At 45.7% G+C, this 23,668-nt stretch overlaps 10 protein-coding genes across 10 annotated transcripts; 6 read left to right on the forward strand and 4 right to left on the reverse strand.

Annotated features, from left to right (window-relative positions):
• Window positions 1-593: 593 nt before the first annotated feature.
• Window positions 594-1,427, reverse strand: FPOAC1_007112 (uncharacterized protein; the record flags this gene model as incomplete). Its single annotated transcript, XM_044851580.1, has 1 exon — window positions 594-1,427. One exon carries the CDS (start codon window positions 1,425-1,427, stop codon window positions 594-596), a length of 834 nt encoding a protein of 277 aa, XP_044710292.1.
• A 230-nt stretch (window positions 1,428-1,657) lies between these two features.
• On the reverse strand, window positions 1,658-2,812 carry FPOAC1_007113 (uncharacterized protein; the record flags this gene model as incomplete). The annotated part of the gene is made up of 4 exons (XM_044851581.1): window positions 1,658-2,280; window positions 2,354-2,539; window positions 2,591-2,688; window positions 2,763-2,812. The coding sequence occupies 4 exons, from the start codon at window positions 2,810-2,812 to the stop codon at window positions 1,658-1,660; spliced, it is 957 nt and encodes a 318-aa protein (XP_044710293.1).
• Window positions 2,813-3,866: 1,054 nt separating this feature from the next.
• FPOAC1_007114 (uncharacterized protein) lies at window positions 3,867-4,889 on the forward strand (the record flags this gene model as incomplete). Its single annotated transcript, XM_044851582.1, has 3 exons — window positions 3,867-4,040; window positions 4,092-4,506; window positions 4,561-4,889. 3 exons carry the CDS (start codon window positions 3,867-3,869, stop codon window positions 4,887-4,889), a joined length of 918 nt encoding a protein of 305 aa, XP_044710294.1.
• Window positions 4,890-5,919: 1,030 nt separating this feature from the next.
• On the forward strand, window positions 5,920-7,281 carry FPOAC1_007115 (uncharacterized protein; the record flags this gene model as incomplete). The annotated part of the gene is made up of 3 exons (XM_044851583.1): window positions 5,920-6,415; window positions 6,548-6,713; window positions 6,765-7,281. The coding sequence occupies 3 exons, from the start codon at window positions 5,920-5,922 to the stop codon at window positions 7,279-7,281; spliced, it is 1,179 nt and encodes a 392-aa protein (XP_044710295.1).
• Window positions 7,282-8,127: 846 nt separating this feature from the next.
• On the forward strand, window positions 8,128-10,647 carry FPOAC1_007116 (uncharacterized protein; the record flags this gene model as incomplete). The annotated part of the gene is made up of 3 exons (XM_044851584.1): window positions 8,128-8,918; window positions 8,974-9,681; window positions 9,741-10,647. The coding sequence occupies 3 exons, from the start codon at window positions 8,128-8,130 to the stop codon at window positions 10,645-10,647; spliced, it is 2,406 nt and encodes an 801-aa protein (XP_044710296.1).
• Window positions 10,648-11,880: 1,233 nt separating this feature from the next.
• Window positions 11,881-12,138, forward strand: FPOAC1_007117 (uncharacterized protein; the record flags this gene model as incomplete). Its single annotated transcript, XM_044851585.1, has 2 exons — window positions 11,881-12,001; window positions 12,053-12,138. 2 exons carry the CDS (start codon window positions 11,881-11,883, stop codon window positions 12,136-12,138), a joined length of 207 nt encoding a protein of 68 aa, XP_044710297.1.
• Window positions 12,139-12,740: 602 nt separating this feature from the next.
• On the reverse strand, window positions 12,741-13,321 carry FPOAC1_007118 (uncharacterized protein; the record flags this gene model as incomplete). Its single annotated transcript, XM_044851586.1, has 2 exons — window positions 12,741-13,249; window positions 13,300-13,321. 2 exons carry the CDS (start codon window positions 13,319-13,321, stop codon window positions 12,741-12,743), a joined length of 531 nt encoding a protein of 176 aa, XP_044710298.1.
• Window positions 13,322-14,600: 1,279 nt separating this feature from the next.
• FPOAC1_007119 (uncharacterized protein) lies at window positions 14,601-15,115 on the forward strand (the record flags this gene model as incomplete). The annotated part of the gene is made up of 3 exons (XM_044851587.1): window positions 14,601-14,897; window positions 14,952-14,962; window positions 15,007-15,115. 3 exons carry the CDS (start codon window positions 14,601-14,603, stop codon window positions 15,113-15,115), a joined length of 417 nt encoding a protein of 138 aa, XP_044710299.1.
• Window positions 15,116-15,929: 814 nt separating this feature from the next.
• FPOAC1_007120 (uncharacterized protein) lies at window positions 15,930-18,997 on the forward strand (the record flags this gene model as incomplete). The annotated part of the gene is made up of 4 exons (XM_044851588.1): window positions 15,930-16,548; window positions 16,608-18,487; window positions 18,559-18,571; window positions 18,984-18,997. 4 exons carry the CDS (start codon window positions 15,930-15,932, stop codon window positions 18,995-18,997), a joined length of 2,526 nt encoding a protein of 841 aa, XP_044710300.1.
• Window positions 18,998-20,057: 1,060 nt separating this feature from the next.
• On the reverse strand, window positions 20,058-23,272 carry FPOAC1_007121 (uncharacterized protein; the record flags this gene model as incomplete). Its single annotated transcript, XM_044851589.1, has 6 exons — window positions 20,058-20,383; window positions 20,869-21,428; window positions 21,486-21,818; window positions 21,866-22,194; window positions 22,261-23,070; window positions 23,132-23,272. 6 exons carry the CDS (start codon window positions 23,270-23,272, stop codon window positions 20,058-20,060), a joined length of 2,499 nt encoding a protein of 832 aa, XP_044710301.1.
• Window positions 23,273-23,668: the final 396 nt, after the last annotated feature.

Genomic DNA, 23,668 nt, shown 5'->3' on the forward strand with positions numbered 1-23,668 from the left:
CCCATCTTAGGATCGACAACATCCTCATAATCTACGGTATTCGCAGCCTCAAGTCTCTTGACGATGCGGCCGATAGATGCACGAGCAGAGCCGGCATATCGAGCTTCAGCAGCACGAAGAGTCAGTGGCTTCTTTCGGCGGCCGGCAGCATCACGATTGAGACCGCGGCGAAGTCGCTGGCGTGAAAGAACAACGGCCTGAGCAGCTCTCAGATTTGATTGTGAGGGCATAATTTTGATGGACGTGATATATGACTTTTTTACTGATTGATGTCCTAGAAATCATTGGTTTTGGCGGGCAAAAGTCATGATTTTGCGACAGCAGCCTGTGCGGGGTTGTCTCACACTTTTCGCCTTGTCTCATACTTTTGTGGCCAACTAAGCTTGCTTAGTTGGCACCCCCTCCCGGCTAGCCAACGAGTAGTAGAGAACTTTATATCTTATTATTATATTAATTAAATATTCTATTATATACTTAACACTTAATATACTATACATATATATTGTTATAATAGTTATTTATCTACCTCTGTTACATTAAAGCAATATATAATAGTTAAGTGTAATTGATACCAAGTTACAATTGACAAGCTATCATACTAATGAGATAATATCCCGCTCCGCTGTAGTGAAATATGGCAGTGAAGAACAATTAATCATCTTATCCCCAGCCTTCTCCATCGAGCTAACCTCTTCTTGAAGCTCTTCAGTATTCCATCCATGCACCAACATACTATCCACAAGTTTCCGAGGAAAGTTTACCTTTGAAGCAAATTTGTCTTCTCCATACTCACCAAGTTTGGAGTCGAAAACCCGTTCTGTGACTGTAAGACTTTCATTTTCCAGAGCGGAATTCTTCCCAATGCCCTGTTTGACAATTGTGTTACTTATTATTGGACTGATTAGAGACGATCGACGAATGTTCTCTACCCATGTCCCGACCTTGATGAATTCTCTGGCATCATCAGATACAACTTCCTGAACTACAAGACCATAAACAGTAGTTTCTGTATGACCTGGGTCGTCCACCTCGCGCCTGTGATAATACTCATAAGGCGGAAGAAAAAGGTACTGCGAAGACAAGACAAAGGGCTTGCTAAAATACAGTCGGAATGCAGTACTCATCTCCCATAGCTTGCTGGGTACTAGTTGAATATAGTCCATACCATCCGTAGGGTATGCGATATCGTTGCCGTGTTCGAAAAACCATAGTTGATCTTTTTCCTGGGGAGTCGCGGTAAACCTCACTGGTATAAGCATACACCTGACCTTCAGTACTGCGCTGTCGAATGAAGTAAAAGGGTCGCTTCCTGGCGGGGCGATAATGGTTTGGCTTAGCAGAGCTAATGGTCGAAATTCCTCTGATTCGTATGAGTTGGGATCTACAAGTGAGATCCTAGGTCCCGTGGCAAGCATGGGGCCGGGCATGACTCATCCAGGAAATATCGCCTAGGACCACGACGGTCGTGGCATGTCCTTGGCTAGACAATGACTTTGATACACTGACCTTGGATTGGCGTCAGGACCAGTGAGTGGTTCCCACAAGATATCTTGCATCCAAGTCTCGAGCCAAATGCCAGCAAGATAAGTATCACCTGTCTTTCTGGCCATGAGCTTAGCCAGGCCTGCTATAGCTACAAGCCTATCTCTTTCGAATGTTAAATCGTATCCAGTATATCTCGAAAGGACCCAACTCCAATGGGTGTCTCTATCAAGTCCTGATAGGTCAACCATAGAGTGACGCTCTGTGTTGGTCCTTCTGGATGCAGGATATTGCACAGTTGGAGATACCTCACTGCCAGTACATTCATTACACTCTCAAAGACCTGCTCATTACCGAGGTAGAGTAAACGCCTTGAGAGACAGCGTTCTTGCAAGACCCAAGCGCGCTTATTGAGTGGTGCAAGATCTACGGCGACTTGTAAATCTAACGCATCCCTGTGCTCGACAAATACATATTCATCTGTTTGACATGTAGAGTCTTGTTGATTGTAGGAAGCGGCGGGTTTGTGTCGAGGTATGCTACGAGGCCGGCACTTGCGAAAAACACTGAGGCCAGGGAAATCCCACAATATGGTCAATGTTAGGAAAGCATATTGATAGATATCCGTCATCAATGGAGCTTTTTTGCGAAATTCCAAACCACCGTAGTCTTGTATGATGCATAGAGAGTCGATCCAGAGGTATCGAACAGCTATAGAACGGCAGATAGCGATGATTTCTTTGTACGTTTGTGGCAGAATGTCGTCGGGCTGGTAATCCAAGAAGTTATGGTAATTCGCTGTGATTAATCTGGGTATCTGCAATGACCATCGATGAGAAATATGGAACATGGCCAGGGTTTTCATGGATACGCCAAGTATTCGACACGCTACCTCCCAGATCAAGCAATCGAGCTGGCATTCTTGCAGTCTTGGGTGGCACAGCTTCCTTGAAACACATGGAATGGTTTGCTTCACAAGCCCCAATCCACCGATTTACGAGTTTAGCAACTGAGTCAGGTGTATGTTGATCGTCGATGGGTAGTTTTTTGTCGGTGTCTATTTGGAATTGTGAGCACAGTAGCTCAAAATTGTCACTTGACAACCTACCCAGATACCACTTCTCTGTGGTCTTCCAAATAGATAGTTTTATCTCTTCCGACTTGAGACCGAGGCCCCTGAAATGAATGTCGACTGTATAAGCAACACTATCATGTTTGTAAGTAAGAATTACTATCTCAGCGTTGAACCCCGCTATTTCTTCATTATCTGGGGACGCGACTGGTGAAGATCGGATGCACCGCCAGATGGTCCAGCAGAGAGGACAGTCATGAGTTATTGATGTTGTGAAAGATTCCCACGACGTATGTAGCGGAAGGTTAGGTACAAAGGTTCGTTGTTCGCCGAACAGACCTTTCAGACTAACTGACGGGATCTGACAGTAGCTCTGCGACTGGGCCTTGGTTGTTATCCAACACTGGACTAGAGGGCAAGGCTTTGCGACAGACTTGACAGAGACTCATCTTCTCGCGAGATGATAAGTGGAATAGCAGACAACCTTGGCATATATCTTTTTGTACAATAAAGTTTACGATAGAAAGGACTTGGGATCAGATGTTCTGACATATGACATGGTAAGATAGAAAGTGCCTCAATAGAATTAAATAGAACATTAGATATGTGGGGTCATGTGTCCCTGTATCAATGATTTCACACACCTCCTGCTGCGTTTGGTCAGAGAATGAATGACAGTTGATGTTTATACATAGCTCATAAGGCACAACACAAGCTAGTCATCCCAATTCCAACTGTCAATAATTGTATTAATTATGGCATTTCAATGTTGAATAGCATCACAAAGTAAAAGTCGGTATTCTCGCGCTCGGTAATCCCCTCGTTTTCCGAACCTACCCTGCTCTGTTCTGCTTGTCTCACAAAGTTGACTAAGTTGCTTTGTCATTTTTCTGTCTCCATAAAATATTCTCACTAACAATTATTCCCTCCAATAATATTTGTTAATATCAGCTCCATTCAATCAGGGCTGCAGCTCGATGTCTTGGCATTCCCCGAGGCCGAATCCTTCATAGTGCTTACTATCTACCTATACGAAATTATTCAGCCTTTGGTCTTGTTACTAAGGCTGAGTGAGTGGTTCAGGAAGGAGGATTATGCTCTGTAGGATTTGTGGCTTTCGGAACTTTGGACCTTAGCGAGGCGTCCAATTGAAGATGCATGTGCAATCATGGCTCTAGTGTTGTGTCACTATAAGAAGAATCGTCACCCATCCTATCCAGTAGTTAGTTCGATATCAACTCACACTCTCGACTTCACCTCATCTGAACACCAATTTAAATAAACACAAATCATCCACTATAATCAATCCATAATGTCAAAGATTCTTACAGTTTTCGGTGCCACAGGCAACCAGGGCGGTTCAGTCGTCCGCGCCATCCTCAACGACCCCGCTCTCTCCAAAGAGTTCAAGATCCGTGGCATCACCCGTGATGTCTCCAAGCCAGCTGCCAAAGAGCTCGCCGCAAAGGGAGTTGAAGTTGTTTCTGTATGTTATCCATCAACATCACACACAAAAGCTCATACTGACTTCCATCAGGCCGACATGAACACCGCCGAACAAGTCGCTCCAGCTGTCAAAGACGCTCACACTGTATTCTTGGTCACAAACTACTGGGAAACCAACAGCGGAAATGGCGAGATTGCCCAAGGCAAGGCTGTCGCTGATGCTTGCAAATCTGCAGGCGTGAAGCAGCTTGTCTTTTCGTCTCTGCTCGACACAAACAAAATTAGCAACGGTCGTCTTACCCACATTAAGCATTTTGAGGGCAAGGCTGAGATTGAGGAGTACATCCGACAGATTAATGTTCCTGCTACTTTTGTTCTTCCTGGTTTCTTTGCTTCCAACTTGTTCACATCGATCCGAAAGAACGAGGATGGTAGCTACGCTTGGGCTCTTCCCGGTCATGGCGATAAGACTCAAGTACCAATCTTTGATGTCCAAAGCGATATGGGTAAGTTTTCGCAAACCGCAATTGATTCTTTGACAAACATACTAACGTGTACAGGCAAATTTGTCAAGGCTGCCATCAAAAACTTCCCCGGTACTATCAACACGCGCATCTTTGCAGCCACAGATTACTACACTCCCAACCGAATCATCTCCGAGTTTAGTGAGGTCATGGGCAAACCTGCTACTTTCAACCAAGTTCCCGCCGATGTATTCAAGACATTCTTGCCTGCAGCCATTGCGGACGAATTGACAGAGAACATGATGCTATTGGAGGACCCTGGTTACTATGGTGGGGCTAATTTGAAGGAGAGCTTGGACATGCTTGATGAGAAGCCGGTTACTTGGAAGGAGTTTGTTGAGAAGAACAAGTCCAAGTGGGAGTAATTGCAAAATAAGACATCACGACCTGTGTTAGCATAATAAATTGAAGTCCTTTCTTTCTGGTTATGCGTCTTTGTCTCGTTTCCCCTGACGTCACAAAGGTTCTCCGAAGGATTCAATGCAGCTTGTCTTGGCAACGCAGTATATTGGCCAGTCATCTTTGCTGTTGGCACCGCCCTGTTGTACGGAAACCGCAGGGGCAATACCTTGTTTCTTTTGAGGACGATCAATGCCGAATCTTGTGCTCATGTAGCGCCAGGCTGATTTATATATGATGTTGATATGGGGTAGATTCTTGTTCCTGTCAGATGCTAATTCCCAACCTTTTCCCCACAGGATTGAGCTTTCACATCACTACTCCAATGCCTTCCCATCTACTATTTCCAGTTGAGATATGAGAACAAATCCACTACGACCGAAGCGACGAAATGGCGCAACATAAATTGACCCTCATCTTAATGACAGGAAGTCTCGTATCTGGAGTAGCCCTCGCTATTGGTCATCATTTATTTTACGATTATTTAAACGATCGAATCGTCCAAAATCAGAACCAACAAGAATGGTTCTTACGTATTGGTACTGGAATGGCCTTTCTTGTGAGGGCACTCTTATCAGCAGCTATAGGAATTGCATACGTACAGATTCTGTGGCGGACGCTGCGATCCAAGTCTGTCACGATTAATGGCATCGACTCACTATTTGGGGTGTCGCACAATCCTTGGGATTTCACTACTTTGGAGTTGTGGACTGCTGCACCAGCTCTGACAATTGTATCTGTAATAGCTTGGTCAGTAGAATATCTGAAGCAAATAAGAGTTACTGCTGACGTCTAGCAAGGGTTCTTCCACTTATTGCAGTTGTCACGCCTGCTACTTTAAGCATAGAAATATCCTCTGAGCCAAATATCACAGTAATGAACAGCCTTATTCCAAGTATCGACTACGACAAAAGTTTTTGGTTTGGCGAGTGGTATGATACCAATCGTATCAGCCACTCAGCCCACATCTCCAGACTACTCTTACCAGTCGCAACAATGGGCTCTATCTTAAACATCCCTGCGCCTTTCCCCAACTCTTCATACGCAGTCAATCTTTACGGTCCTTCAATTTCATGCGACACTCCCAAGAATCGTACATTTACAGACAAAGTAAGCGAGGTCATCGCGAGGTACTCCAAGTTGGACGGGAACATAACATACGTCGGCTTTGTGCCCACGTGTCGTCCCGAGACGACGACGACGGAAGGTTGTGCTATCAGAGGGCTTGATAAAGCTTTGGACGATAGTCTGGTTGATACGGCCCCAACACTTGACAGCACTGCTGAGGACATATATTATTCAGGATCTAGCCAAGTCAGCCCTGCTACATTCTACGTTGTCACGCCAGACGGCCAGGGCGAGCAAGCTAAGAACACAGTTAAATGCGAGCTCTACAACTCATCATACTCTATTAATTTCACATTCGACAACGGCCTGCAGGACATCAAATACGACATTGAAAAACTGAACGGAGTATCAATCTTGGACGCTGGTATGTGTCGGGAGGGGAAGCAATTTCACCACTGCAATCCTGGCACCGCTTACCTCTCGCTCATGAATGCTATGGGAGATCTGCTTCTGGGGGCTACATGGCGTTCACCGTGGGTTACTAATATCAACGCAGCACAGCGCACGAGGATAGGATCTACTACACTTGTCGAGTCTCCAGATATGCATCATTTGTATCGAGAGAAACCAAAGTCTCCGATAAAGTACATGTCTATGGGTGATACATTGGAAGAGCTTTTTGCAAATGTGACGATAAGCATTTTCAGCGACGTTCAGTTTCTGTATGTATAAAGTCATGTTTGAGGAGAACATTATCTAACGAGATTCATCAGGCAAAATGATACTGTAGCATCTTACGGTCCTATCACTCGCTTCTCAGCACAGAACGCCTTCTCGTATGAGCCTCGAAACCTGTTTATTGCATACGGTATAGGAATATTGTTCTCTATGATCATTGTCATCTATGGCCTGTTATGCATCAGATCTGCTTCGGCATCATATGCCAACTCCTTCTCGACTATTGTGCGGACAACAAGGAATCCAGGTCTTGACGCTGTGGTCCCCAATGCGGAAACGTCAGGGGCGGAGCCTCTGTCCAAGAATATTGGAAAAATTCGACTGAAGTTGCGACGGCAAGGAAAGGGATTAGAAGGTGGCAGTGATGAAGCTACTTTCTTTGCTGTTGAACTGAAGTCAGATGATGGGAATGGAACACGGGAAGCTGCTCCGACTGAGTCATTGCTGAAGCAGAACATGCGAAACCAGCACTCAGATACGGATGAGATATCGAATACGCAAGGAAGTGCGGATGTTAATCTCCAGCAGAGAAAGGATAATCGTGAGGATTAGATAATAATTGAGGTTACACATTTATGACGGAACGGTTCCCCGGGTGTGCAAAACCGTTTTGCCTGCTTAATACCGGTGCATAAAGCTCAGCTGTCACTGATCGATGTAACAGCTCGGCGTTTGACGCTTGGGCCGTACAACAGTTGGGCTATCACTACGTTGAACAACATCATTTTCAACTTCCAGTCACATTATGAGGTAATCGGGTTGGCTTTGTTCCGAAAGCAGTTGTTTGTAGGCGGAGGTCTTCGCCCCAGATCACGAAGTAAAACTGCATCAGGCCAATACAAAATGTATGAATACTAGGTTTGTTGCGGGAAGAAACATGAGGGGGGTCATGACTATGACTGAGACAAGAAAACGAATCCGACTGATCAGGACTCAACGTTGCCGTTAGCGAGGTCTGAAATAGAGTAAATTTGATGTTTACTAATCAATAGATTGGAAAGAAGAAGAAGCAAAAGTAGCCGGAATCAATCCCCGACGGCAGCGCACATTACAATATCGTCTTAGGTGCAAAGTCCCGTCCAAAATCAGGTCATTTCTGTCACTAATGCGCAGTGCCGTTGGGTGACGCTGAAAATTGTGCTTTGCATGCAGTTGTTGTCACTGTTTGTCAGTGCACGTGGGCCTAAAAACAAGAATTCATTCAAGCAGCGTGGTTGCCTTGGCACCTGACGCGATCACCACTGAAGCGCGCCTTCCCCTTCTCCTCGATTTCTCAATCTACCATTATTCATCACCCAACCTGACCCCCGCATCTTCCATTCTCTCCCTCTTCTAACATCACACGCTCTTGAGCCTCTGATATCAGCTCATTATTCAGAAACTCCGATCGCCGCCACGATGGACCTCCTCGACGGTCCGGACGAACAGAGCATCCATGACTGGGTGACGAAAATCGAAAAAGCCAAAGCCAAATCCATGAAGAAGAAGGGCCAGCTTGTCAAAGATCACCCCTCCGCGTCCACTCTCAATACCGAGTTCTTTGCGAAACTCATGGCAAGATTCCTCACAGCGCCCTCATCAACTCCTGGCTCAGGTATCTTTGAGAAGATTCTTGGAACCCGCTACCCATTCCCAAACTCAAAGATCCTTGACGAGTACAACAAGAGTATCCCCATCACGCAGGTGCCTGCGCCTTACCCGCCGTGTACCATCGCAGAAAAAGATCTGAAGCCGATCAAGATTTCCGAGATGCAACTTGAAACTCATCATCGCGGACGAAAGGTTCTTCTCCACATATTGTCACCCCCAGACCGTACCGAGTCGATTCTGGCAGCCGCAGAGGACGAGAACGGCACAGGTATCTTACTGCAACTATTTCAACAGCCTGAGGAGAAGCAGATCCCCTGCAATGTTAGTATTCTCGACTACAAAGTTTGCATTGTCAAGGATCCTTTCTTCCAGCGAGCTTTCGACAGCGATTCCTATGGACCATTCGAGAAACAGACAGCCTACTATTGCCTGCGGATTGACCACCCCGGCGACATCATTGGCGTACCTCATGGCGACGAGAGAATCCCTGAGAAATGGAGAGGCGACGTGATAATGGATGAAAGGAACAGCAGTTCCGGCTACCGTGAGAAAGGCAACAAGGCCTTTCGTAACAAACAGTGGGGTAATGCCCATTTCGAGTAAGCCACATCACACAAACGCTTTCACAAGCATGGCTGATTGAGTACATGACAGATACACGCAGGCTCTTGTCGAGGCGGATACTCTCGAAGACAAGCAACTTGCTCACCTGAACCGATCTCTTACGAACCTCAAGCTTGGTCGATCTGCCAAGGCCCTTTCAGATGCCACGGAAGCTTACGACCCCAGAGTTCCTTCCGAAAAGGCTTTGTTTCGCCACTACACTGCCCTCTACAACCTTCAACGATTCGAGGAATGTGAAGTGATGCTCCAGACAGTCTTGGATGCATTTCCCGACAGCATGGTGGCCAAGACGACCATGCAGCGGGTCAAGTCTAGACTGCAGGAAGAGCGCACGGGGAACTACAACTTCAAACAGATGTATGAACACGCCAAAGCAACGGAAGGGCCCCCTCTGGTTGACTGCGCTACATTCTCCACTTCCGTTGAGATTCGAGACTCGCCTGGTCGTGGACGCGGACTTTTCACCACCAAATCAGTATCAGCAGGAGAATTGCTTCTCGTTGAGAAAGCATTTGCCTACTCTTTCATGGACGAGACCCGCCTCTTGGACCAGGTCACCTATATGGTGAACTTCAATACCAAGCGCATCACAGCGGGCGCATCTGCTAATCTCTGGTCTCAGGTCGTCCAGAAGTTGTACCATGATCCGGACTCTCTCTCTGCCTTTGAAGGACTTTTCGACGGGGGGTTCAAAAAGGTTAAGGTTTCTGAATGTGACGGAGCTCCCGTTGTGGATTCGTAAGTTTAGCTTTGCTTCGACACCGTTTATAAACGTTTACTGACGATGACATTTATAGCTTCCTTGTGGAGAAAGTCCTCTCACTCAACTCATTCGGTTCCCCGAGGACGACTCGCGACTTTTGCAAGAACGTCATTTGGAGTGGCAAAAAAACTCCTTCATCCCGCGAACGGCCCATCTACACCAGTGCCGGTGTCTGGCTCCTTGCAGCTAGGGTCAATCACTCATGTGTCGGCAACTGTCGACGTTCTTTCATCGGCGATATGCAGATTATTCGTGCCGCACGCGACATTCCTGCCGGTACTGAGCTGACGTTTCCGTACCGTGCATCCGCGGACAACGAGTCATACGAGGAGACCCAGGAAAAGTTGGCCAAGTGGGGATTCGTGTGTGATTGCGAATTGTGCAAGGAACGACACAAGACTACCGATACCGTGCTGCTTCAACGCAGGAAGCTCCACAACGACTTTATGAATCAGCTGCCCAGCGACAAACCTTTTGACTTTGATAAAGCCACCAAGCTTCTCAAGGGTTTTGAGAAGATGTACCGCGGCAAGCCTGCCAAACAGATTCGCTGGCTACTCGCAGATCTCTATGGGTACACTGGGATCCGTTGCCGCCAGGATGGAGATTTTGTTGAAGCTGCCCAAATGCTCATCAAGGCTCTCGAGGCAATGGGCTATGTGATTCACGCAACTGCGCCCGGGGATGCCCGTGGCCAGTCTCGTTTTGAGGTCAAGCACTGGGGAATGATGGAACTCCACATCCCATGGCTCTTCTTCCAACTAATTGAGTGCTATGATGAGATTGACCCACAGCTAGTCCAACCTGCTGAGCATTACGCTCGCTTGGCGTACTCCATCATTGTTGGAGAGGGTGAATCCATGTGGGACGTGTTGTCGGCTACTGGCAACCAGTATGGGTCTGTCGAAGAAGGCTACGATTTAGAAGGCAATGATGAATGAGGGAAACAAACCTGTGTTGCTACACACTGGTCGTCGGATTGAAACAGATGGTTTGATAATTTTGGAGTGAGGCACACATGTATCTAGACATGGTAGTGCCGTAGAACCAGGACAGCTGTTGTCTGGTGGTGGTTTCCTGTCAGAGGCCAAGAGCTTATTCGTCTAGATGATGGACTGGCCTGGCCTCATTGCGGACCATCTGTGAACAGATGAATCAACCACTGAGATTGACCGACTTCCCAATATGTGAGGTGTGATGTGTTGCTGATGATGGTGAAATCAGTTGCTTTCGAGTTCGCTTGTTCGAATGCCGATCGTGAATTGTTTTTCTCACAACATGACTGTAGCGACACCATGGCCAATCAAACGTCAGTCTTCGATGGGCTGCGCGACGTCCCGGCCTAACATCTTCCTTGACCACTACACTTCCACCTCGTGATCCAGTAAGTCTTTGGCGTACAGAAGACACATAATCAAATGAAGTACTACACTCTGGGCCGTCAGCTTTTGCTGGTCTACATATTAGATGCCGTAGCTGATAGCTCCAGATTTCCCCATTGAAGGAACAGGATTCCAGAACCGGGATGTAGAGGACAATGCAGAATTGCATCGTATTGTAGAAACCGGGGCCGGACCGTCGGACACATCCAGAAGTGGAATCCCGTGTAAGCAAAAAGGATCCATAAGTGAGGGTCTTGGGAGTAACGGCAATGCGCAAAGTTCTTCCTGCGTAGTGGGCTGAGCAATAATACCCACGTATCTATACTTGAACAGGATATGGAGCTGTAAGAAGGAATACTATATGTGACCTCTTGTCAGACAAGTAAGCCGCTTTCCCACTTATCAGATCCTGAAGGGGTTGACATATGAGGCATTTCACCAGGATCGGCCTTTTCTTCCCAGCCGAAAAGCAAAGTTGAAGGATCCGAGATGTGGATATTATACAAGTAATAAAAAATGGGTATGTGGATGTTGGATACTTGACATCAATATCCGATTGGCATGTCAGCGATTGATAAGAGAATAAGGATTGTTTTAACCTTTAGTGCTTATTTTTATGTCTAAAAGTTAAAATGACGGGATATAGGTTCAACGGAACGTCGGTGTGTCTTTTGTCATCAGGTATATAAATATCTTGGAATACCCTTCAACTACATTTGATACAACACCAACAACTCATTCCCCAGCACTCATTTCAAAACCACCATTTTACCAACCACATCCCTATTCAAAATGCAGCCTACATCTTTCATCCTCCTTGCTCTTTCTTCCGTGTCTGCCGTCATGGCTGGCTGCAGCGCTGGAGCTCCTTTCCAAGGCTCTTGCCTTACATGCACTTCTGAGTGTCACAGCAGTAAATAATACTACTTGATACAGATTCGGGAATGTAACTAACGTAACATAGACTATGGCGGACCTGATCGCAAGTCTGCTCTTCAGCGAACTGGATGCATGACGGCTTGCCTGCTTCGATGCGATGACTGCAACTAAGCACCTACGAATAATCGGCGAGATGTCTCTTGGTATACTTCAGATGGAGGATTGGTTCAATTTGGATGGGCCTCTGGGGGTAGAAGAGTGATGTTTCACCATGGAACTTCGCATTTTCAGCCTACGAGGTCTACAAAGAACAACGACGAGGTTCAATGACTTGTGGCTTTCTTTGCCACGACAGGCGGGTTATCTTAGTTGATTGCTACTCTAGAGTAAACTCTCATTCCTTATACTTTACTGTCTTCATAAAACTCGGTAATGGTGACATGGATTCGTATATGCAACTGCTTGATTGCCTACATCAACGGCGCAAATGACAATGAATTTTCAATTTCCCAAACTATTGATAATGATGAATGCGCTGTCTCGATTTAATTGTCTACAGTCTGCTTATATATGAAATATAATCAAGAAAATGATACCCAAACCTAAAACAATGATGAAATGTCACAACAGATTGGACTTGCCAATGATATTCCATGCATCTCAACGTCGGCAGACCCTGATGCGCTGATAAAGCATCCCAATGCCCTCTCGTTGCTTTGTCAAACGCGATCTCATTGTCAGAAGTATCTTGATGAGTGGTAGCCTCTGACTTCTCAGTCATCATTCTCCTCCTTAATCCCGATTTCTCGAGGTTCCTCCTTGACCTGATCAGCTTCCTCGTCATCACTCGTATCAGATTCGTGCCTATCAATAGCGACAGGTAGCTCCCGCCCCTGCTTCTCGAAATACTCCTCCACGATTTCAAATCTGGACTCCCAGACTTTAGCGTACGGCTCCCATGTAGCCTGGTCTTTTGTATACCCGCACCACTGGACAAGCAATTCGTGTTCATTGGGCCCGGGAGACCTATAGTCATGGACACGTAATACATGCCAGGAGGCGAGCCCAGTTACACGATGTCGATCGCCTCTTTCGTCGTTGCGGTCGGCAGGGAGGAGGTTGGCTTGCTTCCTCCAAAAGCCTTGTACAAGTTGGGGTCTTTTCCTCTGTAGATGGAACTCGCTGATTATCGCCTGTGGACCTTTGTCGTCGGTACATCTGAATATCACTCTTTCTTGGCCGGGGGTGATATGGAATGCGTCAATCGATCGGATCGAGGCGGCTGGGAGGAATATTAGTGGCATGACTGGAAAGCAGAGAAGGGAGACGTACGGTCACAGCTGGGGGGTCTCATGATGTTATCAGAAGGTATTCCCCTATAAACAAAGTATATTAAAGAAGATTTAACAAGTCTTGAATTTCTCTATTAAAAGCGGAAGCTGTTACGATCGGCCCCTATAGGCAGCTGTAAGCACCACTGTAATCGCTAGCATAGTGATTATGGCCCGATCTTTTGCCCTGTGGCTTAGCGGTTAGGTGCAACCGTTACACGATAATCACTGTTAAGCGGGTGGCCCGAAGGTTAAGGGTTCGGTTCCCCCTCTGACCTTTGGAATAGCTGCTCACAAGGGTACCCTCGTAACGCGGTTAGGGCAACTGCGGGGTATGCCTTGGGAGGTTGGCAGCTGTGCTGTACCGCGTACTGTTACAGGGCTTGGTTCCCCCTGTAGGCAGCCGGCTTCAGCGGGTTTCGAGGGCGAAAACCCCTGAAGAGGGAGCATCGTGTTACGATCGGCCCCTATAGGCAGCTGTAAGCACCACTGTAATCGCTAGCATAGTGATTATGGCCCGATCTTTTGCCCTGTGGCTTAGCGGTTAGGTGCAACCGTTACAGAAGCGGTGAGCTATTTCATTTAATTAAACAGCCCCAGATTAAATTGTGAATTCTACTAATTAAAGTGCCAGATTTACTGACAAAGTAATCTATACACGTGACATTCTGCTATATATATAGTAGACCCTAAGAATAAGTATAGGGCTAAATACCCCATAGGGAGCTATAATAGGGTTATAGATCTATAAGAGATTAAAGAGATATCTATTAAGAATAATGCTTTTATATAATTTATTATTAATTATTCTTCTTTTTCTAGGCCTTTTATTAAAGAAAAAGTCTTATTGTTATCTTTTTTTCTTAACTAATAACCCTTGCTTTGTATTTTTTATACCCTGCCTATAATCTTCCAGGCATTATACTGTAGTAGAAATGGTTCAGACAACGCGACTGTTAAAACGCGTCCACACGTGACAGACTACTGAGCAACGGGGATAAATTCAAAAGTGCCAGTATTCCCGTAACATCGGCGTTGCTTACTGAGATTAGCCACATCGATTTCAAGGTCAGTAATCATAAGGATGTCCCCTGTAAGAAAGAACTATTGCGAGTTGCTCAGTAAGACTATGATCGGGGTTCTCTAGTAAGCCAGCCAAGTTACAGCTCAATTACACTAATTGAAACCATCAACGCTCGTGTCTTTAAATGGGTATAAAGCTAGGTCCATCTACCACAAGTTTGACTTCGAGAATCACATCACCTTTGTATTCCCAGTCATTCCATCTCTCAACTATCCAACATGCAACTCATTACACTCCCCGCCCTCGCGCTTTTTGTTACGTCAGCACTGGCAGCGGACTGTCTAGGCGGAGCTAATAGCGGTGTTACCAAACTGCGTGACGCCTACTGGGATGCTCGCCAGAAGATGTGTAGCAACTCTGACTGTGCCTACCAGCAGACCTGTACAGTACAAGCCGCCAAAAGCTATCAATTTGAATCCACCAAAAAGGACGGACCGCGCTTCATAAGGCATACCATTAATGTCTCCCTGATGCGTAAGAATACTGGGGGTCAGAAGGGATTCAAGGACTGCTGGGTAAGTTACTAAACAAAGACTTATGACTCTCACTGACAGGTCTGCTTTCTCTAGGACGCTACTGAGTATGACAATTGCAGTGTTTTAAGAACTTAGCTAATTATTATAGAAACATCATCTCTCAGTGCGTTGATGGTCAGGAGAAGTTGGTCGGAACATGGGAGTATAATGGTCAACTCTATCAATTTGATGGGGAAATTACTACCGTGACTTGGTGAAGTAAGATATCCTATCTATATCTACAAATACTTGGCTAACTATTTACTTGTTGTTTTAAGGCTATATAGTCTTACTCTATGGCCCTGCTGGTATCAGAAGTTGGCAGGATACTTTAAGGCGATGTTTGGATGAGCCTCTACGAGATTGTATTTTAGGCTTTTACTAAGCTCCATTTTCTTTACCAGCCATAAATACAATTCCATTATCAAGATAATAACAAGCAATCTGAACATTAGATTAATTAAAATGTGATCAAAAATATTAGCCACTGCCGTTATCTGCTACAGAATATCCTTTCTACCTATTTATCTCTATCGAAATCGTAGGTTGAGCTATTTTGGTGCTTTTGAAGTTGCCAACCAGCCACATCGTCTCGCCAAGCAGGCTGCCAGCATTTAAGCGCCTGTTGGTGAGAAACAGAAGTGGAAATGCACTTCTACTGGCTATGCGAAAATAGAATCTGCAAGCCATTTCTTTCTGACCTATTAAAAGCAGGTATTTCGAACAGCTGAAAACCATCTAAACGCCTGACGTTGCTCTTTTACCCTTCTTGGAAATGAATGCATGACATCGCGGTCTGCCTTGTCGGTATATTGAGCCTTGACTCTATCCGTCAAGAAGCATATAAGACTGGCCTAGTCCCGTTGTTTTTCTTACCAATATTCAAAGTGGACTAACGATTGCGTACAAATATACACGTCTTTCGACGCATGGACTGATTCTTCCTCGGGTAAGCCCATCTAGGACAACAGTATAGTAGCAACCCGCTGACGACTTTCTTTTTTCAGACCGTTCGTCATAGCAGATCAATCAATGTCCGGAATCGAGATCGTCGGCCTCATCGGCTCCGTTGTGGGGATCGTTCAATTCATTGGAGAGGTTTCCAACGCCCTCAAAAATGCGAAGGATCTTCCAGAAGCTTTCCAAGAAGTCGGTGACAGGATAGCCCTTGTCCGCGATATCCTACAAAACGTCGAAAGACACATCGATGGTACGGCCGGTGACGGGACATATCAAGCCCTAAAAGCGATCCTGGAGAACTGCAAGGATAAAGCAAGCCAGCTGGAGAATATCTTCCAGGCTGTTGCTCCCTCGGACAAAACCCCCAGGCTCAAGCGCTACGCTTTAGCTGTGAAGAGCTTAGGTAAAGGAAAGCGAGTAGAGGTCCTGGCTAAGGGCATGATTGAAGACACGCAGCTGTTGGTGCTTGAGCACGCAGCCCAAGCGGCCACTGAAGACCAGTTAGCCAAGCTGGCTGATGCAGTCGAGGTATTATCAGAAATGGAACCTTCTTTGCCAGAGGAGGAATCCATCAGCCAGACCCACTATGGTTCTGGTGATAACGTTGCTGGGAACAAGTATGGGGGCAATCACAACGACATCAAGGAAATTCACGGCAATCCTATATTTGGCAATGTCACAAATAACCATGGTATGCAGTAGTTTCTATCAATAAAATTTATTCATCAATAAGCACTAATACCTTCCAAGTCCATCGCAAACCAGGAAAAGAACGGAGTCTTTCTGAACTCTGCCTAGGATCATTAGCCTTCGAAGGCATGGACAGCCGACCGATGGAGATCAAGACTGAAACAGCGGGAACATGCCAGTGGCTCCTCGGACATAAGACGTTTAAGCAGTGGAAGTCTCTTCATCAATCGCTATTATGGATCAAAGGAAAACCTGGCACTGGAAAGTCGACATTACTCCGTTATGCCCGCGACAATTTCACAGCAGTAAAGAAGGATAAAGACTCACCTCTTATCCTTTCTTTCTTCTTCAAAGGTCGCGGTGTTGAACTTCAGAAGACTGCTGAGGGTATGTTTCGGTCTCTTCTCTGCCAAATTCAAAGTGAACTTCCAGAGGCACTCAAAGACCTTGAGGACGCTTTCAAGTGGCGTGAAGCAGCCGCTGGAGAAACTCGCGAAGCCTGGCAGTGGGCGCCGGGCAGCTTGTGCCAACACTTTCAGCGATCCCTCTGGGTGGCCTTGAAAACCCGTCCAGTGGTTTTATTTATTGACGCCCTGGATGAGTCTGGCGAAAAGAATGCCAAGCTCATAGCAGATGAGTTCAACTCCTTGATTCAGAGAGCTTCGGTGAGCCATTTGAAATCGCTGCATATTTGCTTCACCTGCCGTCATTATCCTATTCTTGACCTGGGAGGAACGCTTCAATTATTCATGGAGAGGGAGAACAAGAGGGACATATCAATGTTTGTGGAGAGCAAGCTTTCTTCATTCAGTGAAACGACAGAGTCCAAGCTCGCACAATACATCTCAAATCATGCCGAAGGGGTTTTCCTTTGGGCATGCCTCGTTGTGAACAAAGTCTTGCAACTCGACAGAGATCGAATCGAAATAGAAAAGATAGAAGCCGAAGTGCACAGAATTCCTCCGACGTTAGATGAGTTCTACAAAGAAGTGGTCCAAAACATGAACTTGGGCTCTGCTGGCCTTATCGATTGGATATGCTTTGCATCGAGACCTCTGACAATTACGGAACTCCGTTGGGCTATCACACGTTCTGACACCTCAAATGATTCCCAAGTTCAATCAAGTCGAGAGACGTATCCATGCAACGATGCAGGAATGCGTAAGGACATTCAAATACTCGGCCGTGGGCTTCTAGAGTATCAGCCAGAGACGAATGTAGTTCAGTTCATCCATCAGTCTGTGAAAGACTTCTTTGTTACAAAGGGTCTACGACTACTCAGAAATATCACTGGTCCAGAATCAGTTGCGGAAAGCGCACACTATCGTCTATTGTTGACCTGTTTGCGGCACTGCGACACGACAATGGAAACGCCCGAACTACCTAAAAGTCAAAATGGTATTAGAACCATGTTTCCCTTTTTACACTATGCTGCAACCTCTTGGATATTTCACGCTACAAACATATCCGGTAATGACCAGGAAACCTTTTCTTGGCCTTCGAATGCCGTCTTAAAAAGACTTTTGGACATTGCCCGACTGTTAGCTCCTTCAACTTCACCAGTGGACGGCACAACGATGCTCCACATCATGTCAAAAGAAGGAATGGAAATGGCTCTAAGAGGCATTTTGAAGCCGGGACATTGTTTGAAAATTGCCATCAATGCCAGTGATTACTACGGTCGAACACCACTTTCCCTTGCCGCTCAATATGGCCACAGGACTATCTTGGAAATGCTACTTGCAAATGGGGCTAACATCGAAGGAACAAGTCGTTACATACCGCTAACCCTCGCCATAGAGGGTAGGAAGATTGACATTGTCGATACATTGCTTACGAATGGCGCCAAAGTGGAGTATGACTATGTTGCTTGGCATACTTTTGAGCCCCTTGTTGGAGGTACCGCCGTTCAATTCCTGACTTTAGGGAATGGCTTCCAAGTAAGAAACAGGCTATCATATTTTATGGGGTAATTTGGAGCGTAGTTCGATACTGACAATACATTCCGCAGGGTCTAGTGTCAGGTAGACACATCCCAAGACGCTATTCCTCCATCATACTCGACCTCACACCATATGTTGTGACTATATTTGCCTGTGAGAATAGTGGAGCTTCCACTATCTTGACGTTTTTTATTATTGGCTTTCTATCGGCATTTTGGGCCATCGGACGTCCCTTCCTGCGCGCTTCTGTTATTCGAGCTTGCATCAGTGGTACCTCTCCTACTGAAGCTATTGCCATTACTGGGAATATTATTGTAATACTAGGTTATAATATTGCCGGAATTCTACATTCCGTGGGTGGATTTTCTTACATTCCACGCATTTCCTTTTCCAGCTATGTTACTGTGCCATATATCTTACCTTATATCTTCTCGATTGGGGTAAATCAAACCATCCCTATCCACAAGGTGCCTTTGAGCTAACTTTTCACTAGCTGATGGTCATTGAGGCAATGCGAAAACAGGGGACCGACATGTGGAGGACTCCACTGTCGCGAGCTGCAGAGATAGGGGATGAGAGAGTGGTCCAACTTCTACTTCGTCATCATGCCAAACCAAATAAGCGTGACAGGAGCGGCGAAACTCCCCTGTCGCGAGCCACTGAAGCGAAGAGAACAGCAGCAATCGGGATACTCAATAGTTATATCAACTAGTAGATAGTTCTACGGTCTTTGCTTCAGCGTGTAATATCTGGCCACCGTTGTAGTCAAGATAAATACATCGATGCGACATTTTGTTCTTGACTGATGCAATTATTAGATTCGGTACATACGTGTCTTGGCAGAGATACACAGTAGTTATTGAGGCAAAATAGGATGGTACTGTTGTTGAAGATACCTGTTTCGAAGACTCAGTGGAACGATGTATTGAGTATGGCCTTAGAGGCACATAGTACAAGGTCACGATGTCACCGCGTCATATTTGCCTCTGACCCCGCGGCAACTAAGACGTGATCGACGGGCATAATGAAATCTCGTTCACTGCTGGAAGATGTCAAAATAACCTGTAGATGCTTCAGTATTTTATTGGTAGTTAGATTCCTTTCAAGATAGTTAGTTAATTAGATCGAGCGAAGACAAGTTTTTAATTCTGGCCCCATCTATTTATTGAACTGCCTGAAACAGATGGTAAATCTTCAAGTTGATCTCATAAGAATAGAATAGAATAGAATAGATCAGATCATAAGCCTCTACTGTTGAAACAAGGTTAATGCAAATTGTGAAAAAGAAGTTCAGTACTAAATGTAAATAAATCGTTAGGCCAGTATAAGACCAACGCCAGGGCATCAAAGGGGCAAAATTAATTGGATACATTTACATGATATGCATTGGAATGTTGGGTATAAGAATGACATGAAAGCTAACAGTCGATACTCTGTCTGCTTGTGTCGTAAATGGTGCTCGATAGATAATTCGAGTATAGAAGAATAGCCATTAATGAAAAAACCACCATTAACTCGGTCGATATACTCTCAGAGACATGTGCAACAACTGTCATCTCTACAGAAATTAAGGAGAGAAGCCAATTTGATGACAAATGAGATCGATGCAAGCATAAATTCCCAAAGCACCAGCTCCCAATGCCGCAAAACAGTCTTGATCTGTCGAGCAATCAATCTCGGGGGTATTTGGTTGAGGAGGAGACTGAGTTGTCGAAGCAGCGGCGTCTGTAACCGTGGTCGTAGTAGCTTCCTCCAAAATAGTAGAAGTCGCAGTGTCGATTTCAGATTCGGAGATAGTGAGGGTGGTCTGAATAGTTGTTGGAATTGCCGTGGAGGTGGGCATCTCAATAGAAGTCGCTGTCTCAATCGAAACTTCGGTAGTGCCTGAGCTGGCTTTGCAGGGGCTGGCATTGGAGACGGAGACGAAACAGGTAGCCATGAGGCTGGACACCAATATCTTGGAAAACATTTTATAAACAAAGTGGTAAATCAAAAGATACTAAAATGTGTTTGAAAGTAAACAAAGAGTAAGGTAAAACTGAAGTGGGCAGTATAAATGTTTTATTGACTACTAGATTAATTGGTGGACGTTAAAATAGGGGGACGCTATTGAATGTGGCTTTCAATAAATTGATTTCACTAAACTTATTTCAGCAGTGCTTATTTCCACTGAATTATCCGTAATTGCAGCTGAAAACCACCTTACATTAAACTAGCTTTAGCTAGCTTGTTCTTCTCTCTCCGGTAGTTAACTCCAATGCAGGGATTCTAAATGTGATAAATTATAATATCATCTTTGAATTATATTATAACTGCATTGAAGGATTAAATATTGTTATGTTAGTCTTGCTTTGTCAAGTCTTATTGGTATAATGTACATAGCATGTCGAACTGCTCTGCAAGACTACTACCCTTTGCAGATTCAGGATCCATTATCTCAAGATCCAGATCAACTATCCAACCGGTTGTAATATCCTCCATTTTTTGATCGCGCTCATCAGTCACATATCGCTGATATATTGCGTCAAGCACGCCACGATTGCGATGCATTTCGTCTTGATCCAAAACCCCTTGATAAAACGCCATAACCAGTACAGCTTTCTTGATACAGCCAAAAATTCGAAAAGACAGAAACATCTCTTCTAGACCAGCTAGACAAAGCTGTAGGAAGAATATTCTCTCATCAGGGTTGCACTCTGTATCGCGAACAATTGCATTTGCAACGCAAATGATGCATGTCTGCCAAAGGAACGACGCTGCCTGCAGGTCGAACTCGAGACGGTATGAAAGTAAAAGGCGCTTCATTTGACGGATGGATGCATAGTAGATAACCGTCGCGGAGGCCTGGTCTTGAAAGGTACGTAATGTTGAGGTAGAAGGTGTTGATAGGTGTAGAAAAGGACGGAAAAGATCGGTGATGATGGCGTGATAATAGATGCTGCAACCCAAGTGAGTCCATACTGCTCGTCCCAATTATAAGTAACGATGAACTTACTGCAGCATGAAGGTGGCATGGCTACTGTCTGGACGACGAACTAAACTGATGGGTATTTTGTCCGCCCAGTCAAGTAGCTGCTGATAGACGTCCTCTGCAAATGCAACAGCATTATCTCGGTCGAGCGACATGTATCTGTCTTTCCCATAATATGCGTTGGTCACTTGTAGGAAAATAGTCCACAATTTGGAACTAGCCATAAAAGCCTCAAGACTAGAAGATGGCAAAACTTGGTTGCCATCTACACCAGCAATTGCAGCATCTACATCTCCCGGCATAGGAATCCTTGGCGGAAACTCAATCTCGGATTTGTGGTAGTGAAGTGAGAAAACACTGGACTGTTAATCAGCTCATTGCTATTAAAGGTAGATATGACATACGAGATCCAATTGAAGGCACCCCAGGCTGTATACGATGCGGCCCTGACCCATTCAGTATAGCCACTAAACCACGCGTCCTCCACCTCTGTCCCAGACGCCAAGTTGAGAAGCCCCATTGTTTGTGCGACCTTCAGTCCTTCTCGGAGATATTCGAGTGCCAGGTCATCCTTTCCATGACTTACGGCAGTCATACATAGTAGTTGTAAGGCAGACACGTTGCACAAGGTTATAGACTCTCGATCACCATGTTTACTCCACTGGGCTTGAGCGTCGAGAAAACAGGCAGATGAGTAATTCGCAGCCTCTGCATCGATTGGAGTGTAAGCTTGCTGTACCAGTTGAGTGTCAATTATTGGTCTGATCTTGCCATGAATGAGAGATGGAGGTTTACGTACACATGCCCACGCTAGAAGAGTTGTGACGAGAAACGTAGAGCAAAAATAGGGCTGGTTGTGAACAAGGTCTCGGAGAAACAGATCAGCATCGAATAGTGGGAGAACAGGATAGTCGTTGTTGAGGTATAGTGCAATTGCATGAACTGCGATTTGATTGGGGATCGGTAAAGATATCCACGATGATATATCGACCTGGCCGAGGAGATCAATGACAGACTCTGTCAAATGCGATAGTTTCTTATACAAGCCGGTCGAAGCAGAAGCGTCTTGTGTCATGTTGATATCTGGCGAAGATTGGGAGCGGGAGGAATCGGGTGGGGCTGGGCCTAAAAGCTCAAACGTCCGCGGAACTAGTAGCTCGTCGAGGGGCAACGACGCAGGCGTGAGGGGTAGTAGAACAGGATAAGCAATAGGATGGCGGACCATGAGCTCCAGGTCTACTGAACAGGACGCAGGAGGAAGGAGGCTTCCTATGATGCTGTGCTGAGAAGGCAAAGGAAAATGGGACCACAACGACGGTGGTGATGTTGGAAGTGGTAAAGGGAATGGTGAGGGCGACAGCGATGTTGAAGTTTCTGTAGACGCTTGAGGTGTGGCATCAGCAGGCGTTTCGCGAAGCATATGAAGTAATTCCAAGGCATCATGATACGGCAATGTCTTGAAGAGATCCAAAAGACCTCCAGGCTCCTTCATGGCCCGAGTCAATCTTTCCAGTTGGAGAGGACTCGCTGTTGGGCCTATTTCAGGAATATACTCGCACTCCAGCCCTCGTTCGGCGCAATTGGCACATGTTGGTCGACCTCGATCGCACTGCAACACAAGATCTACATGAGTATGATAATAAAGAAATGATAATTGTGTTACCGCTGACCTTTTTCTTGCGTCTTCGACAGACGTCACAGGCAGGGACTTGAAATGCCTTGCGAGCTCGGATCCCTGAAGGTCCTGGTGAGGAATTGGATTCACTGGCTGAAGTAGCCGGCTGCAATGGCCGTAGCCGTTGATTATTCATGGGGTATAGAATTGTAACGAGACAACGTATAGTAGAAAAAAAGACATAATTTGTTTTTGTTGGTGAGTGTTGGTTAACAAATATAAATTCGTGGTAACACGCGTTGTCTTACAACCCGCTCTACCACGGGTCGTGACATTGGATCCTGTTGTTGTAGCACTTTCGCCACCTCACGTACGCTATGGTCTGGACTTCCAGGAACCAAACCTTGAAGCTAGACCTGTTTGGGCAACGATCAGGTCCCCTTAGGGGTCGATCATATGCCAAATATGTGGTATTACATCGCTTTCTCCGGATGTCGAGAGCCGTCATCGAGATTGTTTAAAATGCCCTTTTCGATAACGATGGGATTTCTCGATTTCCCCATCCCAATCCATCTCGCTATATCGAACTTCC

The sequence above is a fragment of the Fusarium poae genome, chromosome 2 (genome assembly GCF_019609905.1).
Source record: "Fusarium poae strain DAOMC 252244 chromosome 2, whole genome shotgun sequence".
Classification (NCBI taxonomy): Eukaryota; Fungi; Ascomycota; class Sordariomycetes; order Hypocreales; family Nectriaceae; genus Fusarium; species Fusarium poae.